This window comes from Octodon degus, unplaced genomic scaffold (genome assembly GCF_000260255.1).
Source record: "Octodon degus isolate 3935 unplaced genomic scaffold, OctDeg1.0 scaffold00127, whole genome shotgun sequence".
Classification (NCBI taxonomy): Eukaryota; Metazoa; Chordata; class Mammalia; order Rodentia; family Octodontidae; genus Octodon; species Octodon degus.
This window is the reverse complement of record NW_004524703.1, coordinates 1,998,010-2,023,457: the sequence shown is the minus strand read 5'-3', so window position 1 is coordinate 2,023,457 and position 25,448 is coordinate 1,998,010. Positions and strand designations below refer to the sequence as shown.

Sequence of the window (25,448 nt, the reverse complement as noted above, 5' to 3'; positions counted from 1 at the left end):
GGCCATTTTTCTCCAGATCAGCTCCCATGACCCCTACCTTCACTTCCTGTCACATTCTAGATGCCCAAGAATTGGCCGGTTGGCTCTAATAGAGATTTAGCCCTCTATACTCCTATTATACTATTATAAGACTATTATACTAACACATATCCCCCTCTTAATCCACTCTCAATTATTTCATCAATGTTTATGTGGGGACAATTAAAAGACAATACTGCTTCCATACTTTGTTTTAGATGATCAATTTTTCAAGTGAAGCAGAAAAAAATAGAATGCAAATACTCTGATGTCCTAATGTCAAAGTTCTCTAGCGGATGTTTTAGGGACCTCGTGGTATCATGAAATGTAGTCCATGAGGTGAGAGGAGACATTTGTTCTAGAAGTTTCTGTGCTCATACACTATCTAAGACCAAACAGCAGCCACATTCAGGTTTGATGATGAGATGCAAACCGTTACATTTTGTCACAGAAAATATCATGTCCCCCTTGTATTTGTACCAAGTTCCCTGATAGATTTCCCAGTGACAGCCACAAGATGGGTTATATATCTAATGGGGCCTGCAAGACAAGATGACCTTTCTAATTGTCATGATGAGAAGCACAATTGGAAGTGACTTTGAAGCATATGGTAAACTTCATTATGCTAAAATATAATAGCTTCTACTTTAGGGCTCATGATGAATATTAATGTCAGGGCTCCGGAGGAAAAAAATGTGCTCTAAATTTTATATTGTATAAAACTCTTTCAATACCAAACAGAGCGTTATTTATAGTCTTTAGGCCTCTTTGTGAATGTCATTAAATATTCCATTAAATATGGCAAAATGGAATGAATAATCTCAGAACATTAAGGGGTGGGGGTGGAGACTAATGATCACTTCCCAGCATCAGGCCAGCACCAGGCAGGGCAGGAGCACAAAGGCTTGGACCATAAACACAGTCCAGGGAGGACCCTGGATGTGCCCAAGGAAAGCATTTAGAGGAGATAGGATACAGGGCGTAACCTATGTGGGCAGAACATTTGGAGACCAGAGAAGTTTAGGGTATGGGAGCATCAGGATGAGCTGGGCAGGATGCAGGAAGGAGGCACTGGCGGCTGGGGATGCGTGATAGTACAAAGGTGAAAAGAAGAATGTGGGAGCCATTGCAAACACAGGACAACCAAGGAAAGGCATGGCGGGTGTGAAGGGCAAGCCTGATTCCCTACAAGTGCAGGAAGGCAGGGGTGCTAGAGCCACACTGTGGTGGTGTCCTGTGACTGTGACTACGCACCAAGAACAGGAGAGGTCTCCACTTAGCACCTGCTGATGTGCTGTCTGCCAGGAGAAGGGCAGGGAAGGGTTGCAACCCCACAGTCATGCCCTGGAGATGCTAGCGACAGCTCCAAAGGTCAGCCCATCTGGCATATTTCCAGGACAGGGATGACCTTTATATGCCATTTCTTTAAACCCCCTCCCTGAGCCCAGCCTCCAAGTCACACACTGTCGACGGACTCTCCCTATTGGTCCATGAAGCAAAACCCTGCTTTGAGAAGAAAACAATTCCTCTGTGCAAGAGACTTTCCTAAGGGATCTACTTAATGAAATGGTGATGATTAATGGGAGACAGCCAAAGACAGCGAGGTGCCACCATGAGATGAAAAAGAAAGCAAGGAAAGCGCACTTTTCTGAGCACACACTCTTCTCAGCTTGTGTCTCAATGGTGAAAAAAATGAAGACTCATACCTTCTTCAGGCTTGTTGACTACAATGAAGTTGGCTTATGAAGGCTCCATTTCCAGTAGTTCCCTGTGTATCGCATCTGCCTTTGAAAGGCCCAAAGGACATCAATGCTTGAAGAGGAAACAGGACCCCATGGCTCAGGGGACCTGTCCCCATGATTTGCTAAATCACTCAAACCCTGCACACCAGGAAGTTTCAGAATTCATTCTAATCTGTTACTTTAACCTGCTACCATTGTTTGTAAGAATTTCTGATCTTAGTTCATTATTAATAATGAAACAAGGTAAATATGACATATACACACATACAAATAGAAAAAAATTATAAAGATGAGGAGACCATCAAACCCCATCCCATTCCCCAAAATGCTATAAACAATGGACAAAATACATTAATAACATAATAAAAAAATCATAAAGACTAGATGAGAAGCAAGTTAAACCTATTAGCTAAATGAACACCCAAATAAGGCATAAACCAAGCACCAGACAGTATCATTATTATTTAAATAATTTTTCAAGAAATAATACCCAGTACTCAAAAGGATGCAATGATAGTAACAATTAAACGGACATATTCTTTTTGAAAGTCAATCTGGGCCAGGGAGATAGTACAGCAGTCTAAACACTGGCCTGTCAAGTGTAAAGACTCTGGTTCAATCCCCAGTACCACATGTCATGAGAGACCCACGCCAAGCCAGCCACTGAAACTGGTTGTAGTGGCACACTCCTGTAATCCCAGTGTTGGGAGGCTGAGACAGGAGGATCGCTACAAGTCTGAGCTGCATAGCGAGACCCTGTACCAAACAAACAAATGCATTAATTAATTAATAAATAGATAAAAGTCAATCTGTAATGTGCATGCAGTCATACTACAAAACTAACTATGCTTTGGCCCACTAATTCCAATCCTGACATTTTAATTTTTTTAACAATTTTATTGAGAATGAAATAGCAATGAGACAGTTTCAAAACTAATTAGTAGGACAGTTTCAATAATTAATACAGTGCACATTGTTGTCTTCTTAGTAGTTATTCATAGTATAAGATGCAGACATGATATCCTGTCCACAAACACTATTAGAACAAATGTTTCTATTCATTGAGTCAAGAGAAAGGAGTTGTATATCTATCCTAACTTTTGAATATACATATACAAAATGGTCCTTCTTTGTATTCCCTTTTTTTGTTTAGTTTTGTCAGAGAAGGGTATTCTATTGTCATTTAAATATTGTAGGTATGTGAATTCAGCAAAATATTCCAATATAGTCCAGTAGTCCATAATAGTAGTGGGTTTTCTGTAGGACTGGCAATGTCAGAAGTTGTTGAGTTGACCCTTTTACAGCTCAGCATATTTAAAGCCATATGGCTTTACATTTTATACTTCATTTTTATACTTTTCTGCTGGATGGTTAAGACTAAGATAAAGCAAGACCTATATAACAAGAATTGTAACTTTTGTATCTGACAAGTTCAGTCAAATCCCTTCAGGATTTATCCTGAAACCCTGTACCACAGTTTGTAGATCCTTTGTTAGTGTCAGCCATGTGGATGAGTCATGGTCATTGCTTGACCAATTTGCTCTCTGAGAAAGCCTGAGATAATGTTTTCTCTCCATGTGACTCTACTTAAGTACACTCTACATCATCGATCACTTTCCTCTGTGGCTCCATAATCTCCTTGATCAGAAAATCTGGGACACAACTGAGTTACAGGATATTACAATACAGGTTCTCCTATGTCCTGAGTCCTCACTGACCTTGAAAGGCTAGGTAATCCTGACATTTTATCTTGAGAAAAAGTTACAAAATTATAATTAAGCACCCCAAAAGAGCAGATATTTAAGCAAACTGTGGTATCTTGACTTTTGAAGTGTTACAAAGATAATGAATAACAAACCAGAGCACCGTGTTGAAGCAAGAGGAATAGCAGAATGCAAAGCAGAATTCACTGTGAGGCAGGTGGGTGAGACTCATCCCCGGGCTTCACGCCCACCTACAAGGTGCGGGCAATGCTCTGAGTTCCCTAAGCTTCTGCTTCCCGATCTGTGGGGTGGGGATAATAAATTTCCTTCCAAACCAAATTGTAAAGATGACACAATGTGCTGTCACAGAGAGATGATATAAAATTGTGTAGGATCAATGACATTGTGAGGATAGGGTCGTAAATGGTCTGCAAAAAGAGTAGGCTCAACATTCAATGAGGAGCACTGCTAGAGCACTTGTATGAGAGATATTTTCATTCAGTTTTAAAAAATTATTTTATGTTTATGACTTTTTATAATAAATTAAGATGTATCCTAGAATAACTTCAGAAATTTCATAAGCTTCCTGTTATGATTTCTGTCTAGTTGTCTGTACAAAGCCTCATGCAGTCATGGGTTTGTGATGAACTCATGATCTCCTGGGATTATGGGTGTGAGTGCTGCTGGGATGATGGGTGTGTCTTAGCTACTCTTTTCTCGTTGCTAGGACAAATACCCGACACTCAAATTGAAGAAAAGAAAGATTTATTTAGCTCACAGTCACTGGAGGTTTCAGTCCACACTCAGCTGGCTCCAAGGCAGAGAAGCGCAAGGCAGAAAGCATCCTTTTATGGTGGCAGCAAAGAACAAGAGCTCAAGGGAGGGGTAACAGTAACTCAGGCAGCTAGCTTCTCTTCACATCTTACATTGTAATGCAAATCACCTGCCCCAGGGCAGGTGCAGCATCCACACCCACAATAATCAATCACAAACTCCAGAGGCTGCCCCAAGACTGCATGAGGCTTTGGGGGAACACCTAGACACAAACCATAACAGGGTGTGAGTGCTACCCTCAGCCTGGGGCAGAGAGCCTGACTGCAACACAAGGAGACAGACTTGTTCTCTGTGTCCATTGTTGCTGTTACTCATCCCTTTTGCTCCAGCTATTTTGCTGTTTTGCTGCCTTCCATCACCATGAACGGCTGCCCTCTGCCATGTGCCACTCTTCCCTGGAGCCAGCTGAGTATGAATTAAAGCCTCCAGTAACTGTGAGCTAAATAAACTTTTCCTTCCTTCATTTGAGTATCAGGTATTTGTCCCATCAACAAGAAAAGAGTAACTGAGACACTTCCAACTTTGGGGGTTTCCTGTATCACCTATTGGGGGAAATGACTTCACCTGCAAAGGGTGGCACAGTTACAGGACTCCAGGTCACAGGGCAATCTCAGTGTCTAGTGACCTTCTAAAGGCAGAAATGGATTTGATATCCAGCCACTATTGTTCAGTTTTACGGGAAAAAAATGGGATGGAGTGAAGAGTATGCAGACGTTTGCCACATTCTAATTTGTCCATCTCTCCAAACATAATAGGTACACATGGATCAAAGACAGTTGCTGGGCTAGGATGGAAGTTAAAAGGCTTGAGGTTTCAGCCACCTTGCCAGAGTAAGACAAAGCTCCTTTCACTGAGAGCGCCCATCCCACCATCAGAACATCACTGCGTTGTGTTCTTTCTAGGGGAAGAAAGAATGCATAACATAATGTGCAGAGGTGCATGCAATGTAAAGCCATCACAGGAAACAGAAGGATGTTCCAAGACAGGCAAACTTTAACAGCACTTTGTCAGATAAAACTTGCTTGTAGTTCAATCCAAAACCAGAACATATAATCAGTTTATAAAGTTTCTGAAAAATATGTCAAAAAAATGAAATTATATTTTAGAAACAGGGAGGCATGTGAATTATGAGCACGGCTCGCTCACACATTTTTGGGGATGTCGCATCAAGGGATCCTTAAGCAGTGCGTGATGGTTTCTGCTCTAGCCAGAAATAGTAAATTGCAGGGTCGCACACTCTGATCACGAGCCTGCCCTCCTCAGTTACACAGGCATCCAAGAGGAAAGTGATTGGACAGAACGGCCACGTTCAAGCCCCACACATCAGTACAGAAGTAGGACGGGCAAGGGCAGCACCCACAGGCTCCACCGGCCACGGGGCAAGAGCCGCTGTGAGCATCCCCGCTCTCCTACACAGGAGCAAGAAAGCCTGCAAAATCAAACTAGCGGCAAACAACTATCTCTCCAGTAAATACTGTACTTCTTGGCTGTGGCCTCAACAAATAGGAAGTACTGAGCTAAAGTAACAGGATGTGCGTAGGAAGTCATCGCTCGGGGATACGCCAAAGAGGAAAACAAGGCTTTCGCTTGTTTGGTTGTTTGTTTTTTACAAAATCAATCACTGAAAAACTATGACAGAAAGTACAATATTTAGTTAGTCGCTGAAAAATCTCACAAAGTTATATTCAATTTTTAAGAACTCAACCTTCATTCCTAAAAGTCCTAAATTATAGAATGTTTTATTTTAGGGAAGGGTCTACTAGGGTGTTCACTACTAGATTGAATTGATAGTGATCTGCCTGTTTACAGCCTCCCAAGAGCTGGGATTACAGGCGTGTGACAACATGCCCAGTCTCGATTGCTGTCTCAGTTAATCTGCTGAGCTATTTGGCCGGCCCTTATAGAATATTTTAAATGTTACCTTATTTAATTAAAGTTCGAAAAAGGTGCACAAAGGCAGCCTAGAAAGACTGCTGTCACATTTCATCAACTGAATTCCTTGTAATTAGTAAGATAACAAATGAGTAAATTCTCACAGGAAAACAGAGCTTCTAGTTCTGTGTTAGAAACTAAGTAACATAACCACTTTTTAGGGACACAAAGAGAAACACTGTCATTTACACATTTTAGAACAAGAACTAGAAGTATCAACAGTTCTTTGAAAATATATAAAAAGTAGTTTAAAGCTAACAAATAAGTGCTCCATCAAGCTTTTATAGTTCAGTTTCTTTCTGAGTATCATAGTTTCCAGGTTCCTCTTATGACTTCAAAAAGAAAGGATTGAAATTTTAATATAAAATAAGTAATTAACACAGAAATATAATCTAAATAACCTCCCTTCAAGTTACGTGATTCATCTGGCATTTGAAAATCACAGAAGCAGATCACCACCATAGGCATGAAGTACAGGGACAGTAGCTGAAAATATCAAAACAACAAACATTACCTCCTTGCTTCAGAGCCTTGGCATCATCAACAGACAAGAGCAGCCTTTTGTGATAACCGTGAGTGTGAGCACACAGCACCCAGACACAAGGTGCAGTTGGTGGATGGCAAGACTCGCTTTAGGCGTCAAGTCACAAAGAACGTAAGGTCAGTGGTGCAAGTGCAGCTGAAGATGATTCAGACCCAGCCCGGACCCGTGCCTGCAACTGGCCCTTTCTGCCCTTAGCTTGTCCACCTGGGGTGAGAAGGTGCTAGAGCTCATCTTGGCATGCCAGGGATGAAATGACAGCTCAATGCCTTGTTCTCAAGTAATAAAAGACAGAGGTGACAAACATTTGTCACTGCAAAGAGAATGATAACATACAGGCATTTGCTTCTCTCCCTAACAGTAAGAACACAGTGAGTCTAGAATAGCCACAGCTTGGCTGGGCACACAGCAGGGGCCCAACAAATGTAGGCTGAATGGATTCGGCAAGAGAAGTAGTGGGAGAATAAGTTTCCAAATTATTCTTTCTTCTCTTCCATTATTTCTTTTAAGGTGCTGGAAACCTATTACAGTTAAGATTCAAAATGTCTCTCAGAACCTCACTGTACTGAGGGCCTGGTTGCCAGGTGAAGGAATTGAGCAGATTGTGAGGGTTCTACCTCATCAGGTGGATTAATCCAGCGATGAGGGCACAGGGAGTGGGCTTATTAGGAGGCAGACCTGGTGGCATGAGGTGGGCCACTAGATGTTTGCCCATGGAGGGTACATCTTGTCCCCCACCACTTCCTCTCCGGCTCTGCCTCTCTGTTTCCCAGATGCCCTGAGATGAGCCACTTTCCTCAGCCACACCTTCCCACTGCATGTTTCTGCCTTGACACAGGACTGCAGCTACAGAGCCAGCCAACCCTGACTGGAAACCATGGGCCGGAATAAGCCCTTCCTCCTCTAAGCTGAGTGTGTCATGTATTCTTCCATATAAGCAGAAAGCTAACCACCACAGGACCAAACCCAGAGTCTCACAAGCGCTAGGCCAGCACTCTAGGACTGATCATACCCCCCAACTCAGGAATACATTTTTTAAACTTCTAAGCATCTGTGAGAGATGAGATGAACCATACAATCAGGTACTACCTCAAGTAGGTGTTCATAAGCACAACAATGATATACTTTCAAATCATACTAGTATTAAATCATGAGTTGCCACTTCCCTGAAGGTAGTGCCAACTCCCCCAGCACACACAGCTACCTCTGGCACTTGGACACGGGAAAGGGAAAGCAGAGCTGAGTGCGCAGAGACCAGGCATGTGGATTCTGTAACATGCACAGCAGAAGCCCTTCGCCCAGCCCCAGCCAGAGGGTCTTCTTAGAGAATCCTCTGGCACCACTCTTAGCTTCCTCTCCAGGTTCCAACATGCATGCGTGTTTGCAAGTGCACCCCAGTGAGTGGTACCCAAGCCCAATCCATTGGAAACACAAACTCAGAGAGGTGTCAGTTGCCAAAAACCATCTACCAAGCAGAAGATCTGGCAGATGAGCTGCATGTACCAGCTCCATTACGGAGTCAACTTCCTGCTCCAAACAAATCAGCATGTCACAAAGCTGCCTGTGGCAACTTATGAAATACAATTAAAATCACCACTGTGCTTCCAGCTCAGCATGCAGGACGGAAGTGGTGCTGGAGTGCAGAAAGCAGGTGGAGACAGATGCAGCAACAGTGAGGACTTCTAAAACCCGTATAGACAAAAACTCCTTCAGGAGGGGCTGGGGATTTGGTTCAGTGGTAGAGCACTTGCCTAGCAAGCTGGAAGCTCTGGGTTTGGTCCTCGGCACCAAAAACAAAAAATAAACCTCTCCTAAAAACTCTTTAAGGGGATTAACTCATTGAGCATCTCTTAAAAGTTCACATGGATTAAAAATTAGAGAAGGAGATTGGAAGTATCTGAAAGTAAGAAAAAAATGAACACTAGAATCACGGAATTCCACAAGGGACTAACATAAATGATGACGTCAGCAGTCTCAGGGACCACGTCATGCAGCAGCAGACCATGAGGGGCTCGCACGATGGCGGGCATCATGCAAGGGCTCCGAGCATGCTTGTTGAAATGAGGGCAGGGATGGGGGGAGAGAGAGGGACGGAGGGCTGGGTAGAGGGATGGATGGGTGGAAATAAAACTTCAAAATCTGGCTTTACTGTTCACTATGAAGCACCGAAGTCTTAGACAACTCAGTACCTCGGGAAGATCACACACTTGATGAACACCCCACTGTGGCGCAGTTGATGACAGTGCCCTGCTGGTGGCCAGGCAGGGCAGAGCCGGTGAAGCGTAGGACCCCACGTGCCAATCCAGGCTTCGGGCACCGCATGGTGGCACCTCCCAAAGAGAGTATCATGGCTATTTAATCAATGAGGAAGGAATGTAATTGCAAATTTTCGAAGTTTAAAAATTCACAGCAAAACTGGCTAAAGAAAAATAATGCTTCTGGTGATACAAGGATCCCCTTGGAAAGAGAAAAAAATGAAGAGAAATTAAAAGTGCAAATATACACTTGGGAGAAAGTAATAGATTAATTAATAAGGTGAATCAAAGGTAAATGATAAAAAATATGAATACTTGGCCCAAAGAAAAGATTTTGTTTTGGTTTTTTTTTTTCATCTTTTATTTATTTATTTGTTACAGGGTCTCCCTATATAGCTTGAATTGATAGTGATCCTCCTGTCTCAGCCTCCCCACTGCTGGGATTACAGGTGTGCACAGTTTCAGGGGCTAGCATGGGTTCCAGGGCCTGCACAGCATGCGGTACTGGGGATCAAACCTGGCTCCTTGTGCTTGCCAGGCAGGAACTTAGACCACTGAGCTATCTCCTCAGCCTCAAGATTTTGAATTGTTCAAGAAGCTTTCTTCCAAAGGATTCCATTCAACATGTTTTTTTGTTTTGTTTTGTTTTTTTGGTTTTTTGTTTGTTTGTTTTTTTAATTAGGCAAACTTAGAAAGGCAGATTAAAAACATTTCCTAAGTAACCTCCTCAGCTTACCACACAGAGCTGATGGCTTTAATTACCTAGGAGTACTGTCATAACACCTTGCCTATGGGGATCAACCTACCTGTCCTGAAGACTAACAGAAACTCCGGAAAAAAGTCTGTCAGGTGCACTGTTAAACTCTAAATCTCCTAACTCTCCTCAGTCCAAGCCTCACTGATTTACCTCCACAGCATAGATTTTAACCCAACTCATCCTAAAATGTGGAGAACCCTAGGGTGACCCCTAGTTAAATCTGCTTAACAGCACAATTGGTCATAGCTGGATCTTGGAACCAACCCACATGCCCATCAACTGAGGAATGGATAAAAAGATGTGGCATTTTTATACAATGGAGTATTACTCAGCTATAAAGAAAGATAAACTTGAGGTTTTTATATATAAACGGATGCAGCCAGAGAGCTAACTCAGAAGTGAGACAAATCAGACTCCTATGTATAAACATTGTCCTATCTCCCTAGTACAAGAAGCTGAAAGAGTTAATTAGATCCAAAAGGTACAATAGATATTATGAAGGGGAAAGAAACTGTTCAAAGAAAAGAACAATTGGGATGGAGGAAAAGAAAAAAGAAGGGAGGAAAAAAATAACACACACACACACACACACACGATAGTTAAGATAATTGTATTACTAATTTCTATTAGTTCATTGAAAGGAAGTTAGTGCTAATATTCTTTGATCGGCCTTACATGCTTATCCTAGTAATCTGCCAACTATTTTGAAGATAATAGTATGCAATATAATAACAATTATTAATTTCCTATCATCTTATTCTGAAATTCTGTATCAGTCTGCTTTTTTATTCTCTTTATAATTTAAAAAGGGGCCGGCCAGATAGCTCAGTGGACTAAAGCACCTGCTTAAGTAGAGGGCAGTGGCTGGGGTTCAATCCTCGCCATGCTATGCCAGCCCCGCACCCCGGGGCAAGCTGAGAGGGAGATTGAGACTGGGCGTGGTGGCACATGCCTGAAATCCAGTGCTTGGGAGGCTGAAAACAGGAGGATCACATGTCCCATCTGTGTAGTGAGACCCTATAGATCCTGTGCTAAATATAAAGAAATATTATTTTTAAATCTGCTTAAAAGCCAGCACACTGCCCACGCACCTACGCTGTATGCCCCGAGCTGCTTTGAAGCCCGCCGCCTCAGTTTCTAGACATAGATGAGAGTGCTCTGAGTGGGCTCTGAGTGGGCTCCGAGTGGACTCCTGAGCCTTGCATGCTGTTCTCGAGAACCCCACCTGTGAGAACCCAAGCCCACTTCGAGCTCCCTGAAGATTCCCTAACTCTGGGGTCATCTTTTGAGCATACTCGACCGTTGCTGTTGCCCCGGCTTCCAGGAAGCTCACTGTCCCATTACATTCCCAATCGAAACAACGGGGACTTGTCAAGTTTGGCACTGCCGGCTGTCTCCATTTTTAAATTTTTACTTTTATCGTTAATTTTCCGTTTTGACCTTTGATGAACTTTCCAGTTCACTGTTCCTTCTTACCCTTATCAAGAAAAAAAGAGAGACAAAAAAGCACATTCAGTTCTTTTGTTGTAATGTATTGGAAAGTTTCTTCTACGTTTATCAAATGTAGGGAAGGCCACCGTCTATACATGCACAACTGTAATTTTCTGGGTCTCTAAACCGAAGGCTGCTTATCCCATGTGTGAGTGGCTTATGCAAGAAGGATTTCAGAGCTTCTCCTCCCCTCTGAGCATCATACCTCTTTTTTTCTTTTTTAATCTTTTATTTATGTATTTATTTGGCACAGGGTCTCACTATGCAGCTCAGACTCATAGTGATCCTCCTATCTTAGCCTCCCCAGCGATGGGATTACAGGTGCGCACCACCACACCCAGTTTGGGGCTAGCACAGCATGCCTGGGTTCCGGGCAGGCTCAGCATGTGGTACCAGGGATCAAACCTGGGTCCTTGCATTTGCCAGGCAGGAGCTTAGGTCACCGAGTCATCTCCCCAGCTCCCCATACCCCTTTTTATGAACTATTTTGAGCTCAAAACATATGCAGCAGTCTACAAGAACAGTAGGATCATATCCATGTGGCTGTAGGCCTTGCTAATCCCAAGCAAAAGCCACTAAGGCCTTGCTGTAGGCCTTGCTAATCCCAAGCAGCTTTCCCATCCACACAAAGCTGCCTCCCCTCCCGGGTCCCCCTAAGTGACCCTTATCTGTTTTCCATCTTCCCTGGCCACTAAGAGGCCAGTGGAGTGGGCTGGACACAATCTCTATCAACATTCCCCAAGATGGGAAACTGACATTGCTCTTCTCAGTGAGAATCCTGTTAAGCAGCTGATGGTTCCCTATTGGGAACCTGGATGGCTCCGGGCTGAGGATGTGAGCTTCATCTGCAGTGGCTGCTCCACTTGGGCAGCTGGGGGACAGGGGGAAAGTCATTATCATGCTAATGATGTCCTACTTAAAATTCTAGCCCTGATTATCCTGTGATTAAATCTCTCTTCTTGACTTTGGCTGTCTTTACATTGGAGTTACAGTGCAAAATCAACAATATTAATAAAGTACAACAGATTACCAATTTATACACAGAAGATGGAAAACAGTCATCTAAAGTTCAAGGTTGGCTCTTTTCTGGAAAGCAGTTATCCCACACTAAAAATGCTACTGATCTTATTACCCTACTTTCTTTTCAAAAATTGAAATCCACACTCACAAAAAGTTCATAGCTAATTTTCATTAGTATTCAGGGGGTGGAAGATACATTTAGCTTTTGATTCTGGTTTCGCTACACTTAAAACTGCTTTGCCTGTAATGCCAGCACTGTCGGAAGCTGAGACAGGAGGATTACACATTCAACCCCAGCCTGGGCAGCTTAATGACTTAGTGAGATCCTGTCTCAAAAGAGAAAAAATAAATAAAAATAAAATCACAAAGGGCTGAGGATGCAACGCCATGTGAAGGCCCGGGTTCAATTCCCAGGGCTCAGGATTCAGCGTGTTTTCCCCAAGTCCTCGGCTCTACTAGCGGGAGTGCAGGCACGCTTCCCTCTACCTCCGCGCAAGGGCCATGTCAAGGGGGCCAAGGCCTATAGATTCAGGGCCGCTATCTGCTTTCCCCCTTAGACTTCTGCATGTTCAATTCCTTCTCTATGATATTATTCTGTCTGCTGATACTCCAACCCAAATATCCAACTCAGACAACTCAGCAAACAGACTCATCACCACTCTCACTACACTGGAAAGCAATAAAGAAACAGAAAGAAAAAAAAAAACAATTTTATCTTTTTTTCTCATTAAAATGAATAAAAATTTTTTTAAAAGAAGCAGAAAACCCAAGGTCTAGAACAGCAATCCAGATAAAGAAGAAAAGACTCATATTTTTTGTTAATCATCTGGCCCCAGGAAACACATATCTATAGCACTGACTGTTTTAGGATGTACCATACTAAACCCTAAAGTGATACAATGACACATAAGAACAGCACTCTGTCCCCAGGGACAGTCAAGAAGGCAAGACACAGTGATGATCTCTAGTGATGAGTGGAACAGTTTCACAGAGCTCTCTATAAGACAGTGTTAACTGGTCCCCAAATCTGCAAATCTCCTCTTTTCCTATAGAATCAAGATCCAAAACTTTAGTAGGACACATGACTGCTCAGGATAAGGTGAGTTCCAGCTACCCTCACAATTACCTGTCACCATATACCAAGATTAAGCCCACAAGTATGTGGCAGTAGTGGAAGTGTGCATAAGTTCATACGGGGACACCTGTGCTCACTCCTTCCCGCTGGACCTGAACAGATGCGTGGCCGGGTCAGCCATCTGAGACTGAACACCACCTAGCAAGAGGCCAGAAGAACAAGGTCAGAAGGTCTGGTCCCTGAGCGCCACAGTCACTTCCCCATGCTGTGCTACCTTTGCCCACAAATGCTGCATTCTGCAATCACTGGAAATCCCAACATTTTAAGGGCCTTAGATAATGCTCAACTCTTCGTTTCATTTTGAGATGTTTTGTCTAAGATCACAGAGTCCTGAAACACACATGTACAGCACAGTGCACATGCAGACTACATCTGTTTACTTGAGCTACTTTTCAATTTAAACACATAGCTCCTTTTGAATAGTTAACTCTCAAAACCCAAATGTTGCTGGATGTGGACTCTGGCCTAGTTTCGTTACACTTCACTAGACAAGTTGCTCAGGCAATCATTTTTATTTATTTATTTGTTTCCTACACTCTCACCAATCCTGTATTATTAATTTGGGTCACCCAAAGTCAAGTCTCCTTGGACTGGTTAAAAATTAGCTTCAGCCTGAAGCATGCGTAAATCCACACGGAGGGAAAAGAGCAGCTGATACAGCAAAATCCACCAGGAAACGCAGGGAGCCATCTGCACCAGAGAACCATCCGTGGTAACAACCTCTCATTCCATGTGTTTATGTTTTATTCATCGTTTTGAAAATACTTAGAGAAGTGACAATGATGAGATTCAAAGAATACTGCACAGCCCTTTTTTTTTTTTTTTAAAAAAAAAAAAAAGACATTAATGGCTTTCAGAACTCAACTATTCAAATGAAAATATTACTGGACTATCTCAAATCTGTTCACATCTTTATTCTTAGATATAATCTATTCCCCATCTTGTGTCAAAATCTAATTGCGACACCATGAAAAAGTTACCGTTTTCATTGTTCATGTATATTTAAACAATCCACTTAAAATATACAGCGCTCATTCCTTGCATGGCCCAATACACCAGGCTGCAGTGTCTGCAATGAGTGTGTTATCATTCCTCAGTACATTATTTAGGCTCAGACGTTCAGTCTCTACATGGTTGGCAAAAAAAAAAAAAAAAAAAAAAAAAAAAAAAAAAAAGTTTGACCTATAAAGTGAAAAGAGACAGAGAAGCTCTCGGTGGCTGAGCCAGCGAGGGTGCACAGCCCAGAGACTCACAATAAGCACGGAACACACACCTTTTAGTTCAAACTCTGTGAAGAGACCGTTCTCTATCCAATTTGAGGAGCTTTTAACACAAATTTCATTCCTCCTGAAATGACATACCAAATTCCTGCTCGCTGAATTTATAGTTATTTGGGTTTTAGGGACTAACATTCATGTACATGAATTTGTGAGATATTTTCAAAGATTCCCATTTCAACCTCTAGCTCCCAGTATTCTGTTTCCTCATTTCTTTTTCAGATGGGCAAACTATGTTAATATAGCCATTCATTCCATTTTTTTTTCCAGCTTTGCATGCTTCTATCTGGTAATCTGAGCAACTTATGTGAAGACGACATTATGCAATGCAGCAACCATTGTTGAATTCCTGTTGATTTGTTGGATGAAATTCTGTATTGTTTCCAATATTTTTGCTTTTACTATTTTGTATTCATTTTAGATAATAATACAAAAAGAATGATCTTTAGTGATGAGTGGAACAGGTTCAGGGAGCCTGAATATATATTTACACATATATTCCTTTCACTTTCCTAATAAAAATATTTGTTTAGTGATCATCTTATGCTATCTCTGACTTCTGCCTTCCAGCACCATCTAGTTCCTAGGGGGAAAAGATGTAGAGACACACACACATACACGCATGCACACACACACACACACACATGCACACATACGCCCACGCCATATGTAGACCAGGATCCTTTGATCTGCATCACTGAGTCTGCCCAGGACACAGACGTTATTCTTCTAATCCTAGTAGTGAGGCAACAAATTTCAACATCTATTTTAAATCTGAATTTGCTTCTACTGATTTCGTTCTGTGTATTAGAAACTTATCAGCAGAAATTTTTCACGTTTTTTAAGAAATAGGTTGTCACAGCCTCAGTTTGGACTGCACCCGCATGTTCTGAAGCCATCCAGGTACAGCCCTCAAGGTGAAGTGACCTCAGTTCTCTGGATAAGAGCGGGAAGAGCCCATGAATCATGTATCAGCCCCTCTGACATGCAGATCCTGGGCACAACAGCCCCAGCACTGTCTGTACCACTCTAGGGCACATGGAATCTCAGGAGAGCATGCACAGAAGGTCCTCTCCAAAGGCTCCTCCCAGTTTCCAAGAGTTGATGCATCATTGTACAGATGGGAAAGGTGAGCAAGGGACAAAAGCAAGACAGTGTCAAGTTAGGGGAGTGTCTAGGACTCATGCCAACAGACTGAGAGTTCCAAGTTACACCAGGCCATTAGCAAACACTGAGTAGAGGACTGGGTGGGAGACAGAAGATGTCACATGTGAATACAAAACCATAGTTAACAGGTAATTCCAAAATACTCTCTGGGTCTCCTGTCAAAGACGTTCCCCAGGAGGAAGGCTGTGTGTTCCAGGATGCCTTTTACAATGAGTTCATCTGCAGCACAGAACATCTGCCTCACCTCAGAATGTAATGAAAACCACCAACAAACTCCCCCAGGTCGCAGGTGACACTACTCACTGTGCACAGTCTCCTGATGCTGCAGCTCCTGGGCCAGCCGGCTATAGTCTTCCACCACACTGGCTAGCTCTCCGGCGGTCCTAGACCTGAGTGCCCACAGCCTGCCCAGAATGGGCTCCAGCCCTTCTCGCTCTGAGGTCAAGGTGCGAATCTGCTCCGTGAGGTCCTTGGCCATGCAGAAATGGCTTCCTACAGCACAGAGTTGGAGAGAAGGAGGGAGAGAGGCTTTGAAGCATCTGCGAACATGAAGAATTAGTGGCAATGAAGGCATGTCTGCAGCACAAGAAAAGGAACCCTGCCCTGCAGCCAAGCACAGCTCCCTTAACAGCAGTCTCTTGAGAAGCCAAGAAGTTCTATTCTCCTTCATTGAATCACACCCTTTTCTTCACCACCTTGTTCTTGGTATGTCTGTGTAAGGTTGCCCCTGGCTGGTTCATATCCTGTGAAAAGGATGCAAACATGTCTCACTGGGACCAATGAAAGCCACAGGATCTCATGCGGGTCAATAAACAAACATCGAAGCAGTAGCAGGGTCAAAAGAGTCTGGGCTGTGGAGTTAGGCCAGACCCAAATTAAAATCTTAGCCCTCCTGTTTCTCAAACTGCATGATATGGAGCAAGGAAGTTAGAATACTTAGGACACATTTTATAAAATATTGTAATAATGCCTCAATCATAAGTAGCTACAAGATTATACAACGATTTCCATAAAACACTAAGCAAAATATATGGCACATGGAGGGTAACAGGATACAAGGACGAAGCACCAAGAGTAGTGTCTACCTAAATACTGGCGACAAATTATTGGAAGATGATTTTTAAAATACAATTTATATTTTAAAACCAAAAATACTTATGGATAAATTTAAAGAAATATGTGTAAGAGCACTGTAGTGACAACTTTTTAAAAAGCTGGCTGAGAGAAAGTAAAGATTTAAATTGTTTTTAGAAACATAAAGATAAAATATAAATATACATAAGAAAATTCAATGTTACAAATATTTCAATTTTCATCAGATTGATTTATTAACTTAATATAATCCCAATCAAAATTTCATGAGGATCTTTTGTAGAAATTTATCAGCTTATTCTAAAATGTAAAAGAAAATGCCTAGATAAACTAAAGCCTTCCTTAAATATCTCATTTTCAAGGCTAAAGTCATGACCACCATAAATCAACACAATATGACCTCAGCATACAGGACAAATAGATCAATGAAATAAAATAGATAAATTTAAAAACTACATACTCATATAGTCAAGCTTTTCTCAACAGTGCAAAGCAAATCAATGAGGAAAATATTTTCAACAAATAGCACTATAACAACTATATAAGAAGAATATTGACTTTTTGGTCCATATCTCAAACCATACATAAAACATAATTAGAGATGGATCATAGATTTTAGAACAGTTAAAATTAAAAATTTGGGTTGCAGCTCGGCAGCCTAAGCACCTGCCTGGCAAGTGCAAGGACCAACATTCTCCCCGACACCAAATACTGCACCAGTCCCAGCCCCCAGGTATGCTGAGACTGCCACTGAAACTGGGCATGGTGACACACGCTTGTAACCCCAGTGCTGGAGAGGCTGAGAACAGGAGAATCACTATGAGTCTGATTGATGTAGTGAGACCCTGTAGACCCTATAGACCCTATCTTAAATACAGAAAAACATAAATAAATTAATTAAATAAAATTTAAAATGTATCATGTAGAAAATCAGTACTTAAGTAAGAGACTTGAAGAACATATTTGCTGCACATGCAAATGATACCATTGAAAATTGGGCCAAAAAAGGACTTAATAGGCATTTTACAAAGTAAGATACACAAACAGCCAATAAGCATATGGGAAAATCTGACATCATCAGTCATCAACAAAATGCAAATTAAAACTGTGGAGATTCTGCTACATACCCATTGAAAGGGCTCAAAATAGCTAAGCTGAAAACATCAACACTGAGGGAGCCAGGGCTGCCAGAACTCTAACACAGGCACAACAGGACAGAGAACTCTCTGCTGGTTTGCGTGAAGTTAATCTGATCTCTGTCCTGTGACCCAGCACCATACCTCTAGGAACTTACAAGACAGAAATGAAACATGTAATCAAAAACACACTCACTCAAAAGTTCACAGTAGCTTTACTCATGAAAATCTAAATCTGGAAATAATCTACATGCCCATCCCTAGGAAAACACAAAAAAGGTGGAAGATCCACACAGTCCAAGACCAGTGAGCATCACAAGACAACAAGCAATTCTTTCATGCAGTGACATAGATGTGGCTCAAAAAAATGCAAAAGAGCACATGCCCCCAGACTCCACTAACATGACATTCTGAAACAGACAAAACTGAGCCATGGTAGAAGATTCCAGAATAGTCATCTGGGAAGGAAGGAGAATACTACATGCCTAGCCTGGGAAGGGGACGTTTCTATAGTGATAAAAACAGTTCTCATCTTGTTAGGGCTATTAGTAAGACAGACATCGCCAGGCATGATGGCACACCCCTGTAATCCCAGCATATGGGCAACGGAGGCAGGAGGCTCACCAAGAACTCAAGGCCAGTGTGAACTACATAGTGAGACCCTGTCTCAAAAACAGCCAAAAAAGGACAGGTGTCAAAGCTCACAGAACAGTATTCTTAAGACTTATCCATTTCACTAAGTGAAAATCATACCTCAATAAAAAGGAAAAATAGGAAAAAGTTAAATATGAAAAATAGGCAACAAATTAATAAATACATCACATCAGTGCATGCTCCATAAATAACAGCTACCGTTATAGGAAAATGCCACTGTATTTCTTAAGACTTTACTGTAACCATAATGACAAAACAGATAGGAGCCTTGGGAGCTAAGTTATTCCCCACACTGCCAACTTTAAGAAGCCTTTTTTTTTCCTTTCTTTTAACAGTTTAGCACTTCTGAAATAAGACGTGTCTTAGGGCCACCAGCCTGGAGGAAGTCAGGACGCACTTGTCACAGTGCACTTGTCATTCACAGTGCCTGGCTGACCATTGCAAAGCCTGGGTATTTCAATGCACAAACCATGCCAGGACCACTTCTTGCTGTTGACTGAAAACTTTCTGTGGGTATGGATTTGTAAAATCATTCAAAACTTGACAAATGGGCCAGGCATGGTGGCATGTACCTATGACCCCAGCATTCTGGGAGGCTGAGGCAAGAGGATTGCTACTGCAAGCCTAGCCTGGGAAAAATAGGGATTTAGCAAGACCTTGTCTCAAAAAATAAAAATAAAGGACAAGGGCTGTAGCTCAATGCAAAGTGCACCAATCAGCACATCAATAAATCAATCAATCAATCTTTGAAGAATGGCATTAGCAGTTTGGTGGAGAGACTTACAGAAATCGGTACTAGTGGAGGGAGTTGCACCCCAGAAACTTCCAGGGCACAGAGGATGACAGCATATGGGGAGACATCAACTCGAACAACTTAGAACCTGCAAGTGTTTCAAAGGTTTCTGAATATGAAGACAGAGATGCCTCAGAAAAAAACTTCAATCAATTTATTTTCTTTTCTAGTAAAATAAGGTGATTTTTTAAAGCCTAAATACATCTAAAAGACTTATTTCAATAAGTATAAAATGAAAACCTTTAGCCATGGAAAGCACTGCATCATTTAATTGACAGCACTTTTTCTTTCTTTGTAGTATACAAAATACTGGCCCTTTCTATGTGCACAGAAATGCACTTGCTTATCTCTACTCCGCAGCTGATAAAACCGAAATCTGGAGAATTCAATATCTTGCTGAAGGTCACAAAGCAATAAACAGCAGGGCAAGGTTCTCCCTCACACAAACCTCCAGAACTGGCTCCCTTCTTAAATACTGAACTCTGCCGCTTACATCTTATTGTTGCATGACAGGCAGATTTCAAACTGACATAACATAACGCTGCTGCTGAAATCTATGGTTCCGGAGTCCATGGTGGAAGAAGCATCTTTGGAAGCACTATATGTCCTGTGTGCAGCGGGACAGCAAAGCACAATGTGCTGCCTGGCCTCTGGGAAATGACCACAAAATAAGGGGGACAAGATACAGCACAAAGAGTAGGCACAGGTACACTGAGAGAGTCAGAAAGGAAAGTTTGCTCCAGAGGGGAGACTGAGGCAGCTTTCACAAGGACAAAATGTAAGACTTCCAGATGAGGCAGAGCCCCACTTAGAAAGTGATAGGAAAGAGCCAATTGGGAAATTGTATTGCAAGTAATGCCACAGGATAGCAGGTAGACCTCTGAAAGCTTTCAAGTCTTAAACAGAAGCTCACCAAGCCTCTTTCAGACAGGAGCTGCCTATTCTAAACAATAACCAGTCAGCAGCTACTGTGGAAGCCCCTCTGTGTGAGAAGCCACAGAAAACTCAGAGGAGCCCAGTTTCTTGATCAGCTGGCAGGAGGACCTGCCCAGAAATGTGGTACATGGAGCAGAGTGGCCAGGTCCAAGCTGGCAGCATTGACTCTCCTACCAGGCTGGGCCTAGAGGACCCTGACCTCTGCGCTGGGCTACTTTGGACAGTGGAGCAGGCGCCAGCTCTGCTCCTGAAACAACAGACAGGACACTTGCACTGTGATATTTCCTGCTGAAAACTGGGTAGAGAATAAAAGACTCACAACAGCTGGGGAAAGTGACATCCATGGAACAAGTATCCATGCAAAAGCTCTGCTGGAAACATGTCCTCTGAGCCCTGCTGCCCTTCCTGCTTTAGTGGGCAGAATCCTTACAAAACACCAGAGACAGTTCATTAAAACATAGTCCTTCCCCGATCCTGAGGTCTAAGGCTTGGGAACATGCATGGTGATAGAAGTGAACATTTCATTTGTGCAGAACATGTGAATTTCCAAAGATGGGAATTATCAAAATTAAGCCATGATAAAATGCTACACTGCCCAACTTCATATTTTATAAGCACTCTGACCTCACACCCAAGCCCTGGGGGCAAACCCTGCTCAGTGAGACAGACTCTCCCTGGTTGCTTAACTGGTCAAGAGCTGGCAACAAGAATTCAGAAAGACAGGGCTGAGCCTAGAGAAAGCCCACTAGTAACCATGACTCTAGTCTCCACGATGCTAATGGGCCACAGGAGAGTGTACCCCATGTGCAAGGGAGCGTGTGCCAAGATGGAGTGGCACCTGCAGATGCCACGTCAGTCAGGGCAGGGATGTGGAGAACTTCATGGCTCTTTGAAAGCACCTGTCAGAAAATTCGATCTGCAAATCGCAGGACCAAAGACCTCAGGTATACTCTGAAGCCACAGCTACCATCTCCCACTCTGCTTTTTCTCCTCTCCCTTCCCCTCCACACCTGTGCATTTGTTCTTTAGATCTCATACTGAGTAACCTGCTCAAAATGTGGATACAAATATCATAAAGTAAGGAGGTATGTGGGGGGACACAAAGCCTGCGCCCCCATGGCCCTTTCCCCATCCTGGTCCCCAGGACCTGCTTTGCCGTTCACCTGGAGCTACCTCTCACTCATGACCCTGGACCTACAGACATTTCAATGTTACTGAAAATAAAACTTATTTTGTCTACCCATGTGTGAGCTACACTTTCCTTATGTGCCAGGGTCATTCTGCCACAGAGCTACATCCCCAGACCCAACCCCCTCCCACATTTTTTTTTTTTTGAGACAGGTCTCATTAAGTTGCCTGAGCAGGACTTCAATGTGTGATCCTCCTGCCTCGGCCTCCTTTGGGATTAGAGGTGTGGAGCAGTATACTTGGCTGAACCATATTTCTTTACTGAGCAAAAAAGAAACAAAGCCAGTGCTGAGAAAAATCAAATCTTTAAAACACAAGAGTCCTGTATCTGTTAACCTGCATGATGCCAAGTCTTTCTAGTATCTTCAAGCTCAGATACACATGGTATCTTAGTCTGGTCTCTGCTACTGAGTCAAACAAACACCCTATTTTCCATTTCTGCAACCCGCGGAGGCCAGAGGTGGGCATAGTCCAGTCAATGGCTGCCACGCCCCTCTCCCTCACTTCTCTTCTCCCTCCCCCATGGACTAGGACAACTGGCCACAGTGTCTTTGGTTGTTGTCCTCCAGGAAAACAACAGCCCAGCTGTCAGCTACAGTGCCCTCCCTGGATCTCTCCAGTTCAGATGTCACTTACCTCGGGAAGAAGGCAGAGGGGCGACACCCAGACATGGTCACGATCAGGGAGGAAAGGAAGGGATCCATGAGGATGAGTTAATATCCCCAACCTCACTACACTCTAGTTACCTTTAGTGAACACCGTTAACCTTCCTAAAGATTCTCGGGTCTGCCCTTGTTCCCAGAGATGTGGCAGCTGTCGATCAAACAGCCCATGTTGCCCTGCCCTCGTCACTGAGTCACCTCGAGGATAGCTGCTGCCCTGGTGACTCTCCCACTGGGACCAATCACGGGCCCGCAGCTATGTAAGCAGCACTCCTGGCACACTTCTCAGGTCAGCTTCGGAGGGCCCCCCGACACCCCCACCCCACCCCGGTGTTGCAGCACAGGTCATATTAAGATAAAGACTTGCTTTCATGGTCCTCTAAGTCCACTTGTGATTTACATCTCTGGTAGGTGAACTCCAAGGGTTCTATAAATCTACTCAGGACTCTTATCCTGATTAGTATGGACAGAGCAGTGGTCTCCAAAGAAAGAGCAATAAACACTAGGGGCAATTAGGCCTGAAGAGCTCTAGAAACCAGCAGCCAACAAAAATCCACAGCAGAGACCACACCAGCCACAGTAGTGACCTACACCATCTGGCACAAGCTGATGCTGAACAGTGGCAGCTGCTGTCCAACACAAGTTAGCATCAGATGAAAGTGGCCTGCAGCAGCCGTGACTGGCAGCTGGTTGTGTCAGTCATTAGCATCCAGCATTACTTAGCATCAGCTATACTGTGCTGATTCAGGATTTCTATCTAAATTGAACAAAAGAACCCTCAAGCAGTTAGCTACACTACTATAACAGAATGCCAGAGAGTTGGTGATTTACAAACATACAAGTTGATATGACTCTGGGCTCTAGAGGCTGCCAGGCCCACAGGTAGGTGCCACACGCGCTGCAAGCCTCCATGCTGCCTCCTACCTGGCGGAAGGCTGAGCAAGAACACTGGTGCCAGGCAGGGAATCAAAGGTAGAACTTATCCTTCTATCAGAATCCCCCTGGTACCTCTTGACATCAATTCCTTATGTGCAACCTTTGTGGCCTTTCTCTTTTTAATCCGTAATAGGATTCTTGGTTTAGTTTAATTTCTGTTTTCAGTTGTGGTCTTACTGAATGGCCCAGGCTGGTCTTGAACTCACGGGCTCTAGCCATCCTCTCCTCTCAGTCTCTGGGGTCACAGATGGGTACCACTGTACCCATCTGCCATCTCCCAATACTCCTGCACTAGGGATTCTGTCTCCAACACATCATTTTGAGGACACATTTAAATCCCCGCACATGAATAGGCAAAAAAAAAACCACTTACCCTTGTTGTTGTTCTGCCTCCCTTTGGTGAGTTTCGGCAGCCTGCTGGAGCCTTGACTGACTCAACAAGGGCCACTGAGGCAGCAAACAAGACCCTTCTCCGTCTGCCCCTGCAATCTCCCTTAGCTGGAATCTCCCTTAGCTGGCATCTGCTGGTTTCTGGCAGTTGTATGATTTCTTCCAGTCTCCATGATTCACTGAAACCACTGAAGACCGCTTCTGTAAACAGAGCCCTATAGCTTGCATGCTAAGCAAATGTCTTAGATGGCCACATATGTCATAGAAGACAGGGGGATGTAACTCAGGACATAGGAGAAAATGTGGCACTTCGTAAGTGATGAAATATGCTATGGGCAAGAATCAGATCATTCGTGAAGATCAAAGTCAGACCTCTGCAGCGGCCAGGGTTCCATCCCCAGTGTGCCATGCTGGCCCCACCCCTGGGGCGTGCTGAGACAGCTATTGAGACTGGATGTGGTGGCACACACCTGTAATCCTAGTGCTTGGGAGGCAGAAAATAGCAGAATCACTATGAGTTCGATCTACATAATGAGACTCTGTAGACCCCACACTAAATACAAAAAAAAAAGAAAAAGTCAGACCCCAAATTTGTAGCAACTGCCCAGGAACCTGACCTTCCACCTATGCCCCAGAAGCTCTGTGCTTGGGCTGGCTAGATAGCTCAGTGGACTAAGTGCCTGCTTAGCAAGCACAAGGACCAGGGTTCAATCCCCGGCACCACATGCCCAGGCGCACCACCAGGTGCACTGAGGTGGTCACCAAAACTGGGCGTGGTGGCACATGCCTATAACCCCAGTGCTGGGGAGGCTGAAAACAAGAGGATCACTATAAGTCCAAGCTGCATAGTGAGACCCTGTACCAAATACACTTTTTTAAAAAGCGCCATGCTCTAAGTCAGACCCAGAGACGTTCACTCTGCTGTGCCCAGTGACAATCCAGAAAGCTAAACAATAACCACAGTAACCATCAGCCCGGAATGAGCAGAATGAATTAGTAACTGAAAACTTCCCTGATTTTTGTGCCCATATCCAATTTCAGAGAGCCCAGGAAAAGCAATCACACAGGACACCTGTCCACATGGCTGCCCCCGCCCACCAGGCCAACAGTCTCCACCCAAGGTGCACAAGAGGCCTTTCCCACCCACAGCCCTCCGGGCTGGGCACATTCCTGTGAGCCTGTGCCAAGTTGTAGGTGACAAGACCCATGAGCTCCCTCACTGCATGGAGCTCCAGTATGGAGCCTTAGCTTGTCCCCAGTGGTGGCTATTGCTTCTGTTCACACTGCACGGCACCATCGCTAAGGAGCCCATCTGAGTCTGTCTGCTCCAGCCATTGATCTAAGTCAGTGCTGGCAAGCCCATGACCTCATACCACAGCTGGCTGTTGGCTATCACTGCAAGCTCTAAAAGGTCTGCTTTCACTGGTCTAAGCCATGGCATTTTTAAGGAGGAAAATGAAGAAAGTAAGAAAGGCAGCAAAAGAGATGGCGGACGTTCCCAGCTACCTGCCATCTAGATTGTGTTCACCTGCACCTGGACCTTTGTCACCACTCTGGGCTGCAGGCCCAGTGGCACCCCTGGCCTGGCCCAAGTGCCCACACTCATTGCAGTGGATGCCTACCCTCCGGCTCTCATACCCAGGCCTCGGTAATCTGAACCACACACTCCAGTAGCGTGTTCAAAAGCCATTGAGAAACTTTTTAAAGCATTTAATAAATTCTCTTGGAAGATAATAAGATATGGCTTAAATATAAGACCATTTGATTTTTGATTGTATCATATGAGTTG

At 43.6% G+C, this 25,448-nt stretch overlaps 1 protein-coding gene across 1 annotated transcript in view; it reads right to left on the bottom strand.

Annotated features, from left to right (window-relative positions):
* Positions 1-25,448, bottom strand: part of Disc1 (disrupted in schizophrenia 1) — a 352,530-nt gene that overhangs the window by 176,026 nt on the left and 151,056 nt on the right. The window contains exon 9 of the mRNA XM_023700878.1: positions 16,176-16,364. Coding sequence (XP_023556646.1) covers positions 16,176-16,364 — 189 coding nt within the window. The remainder of the gene's footprint in view (positions 1-16,175; positions 16,365-25,448) is intronic.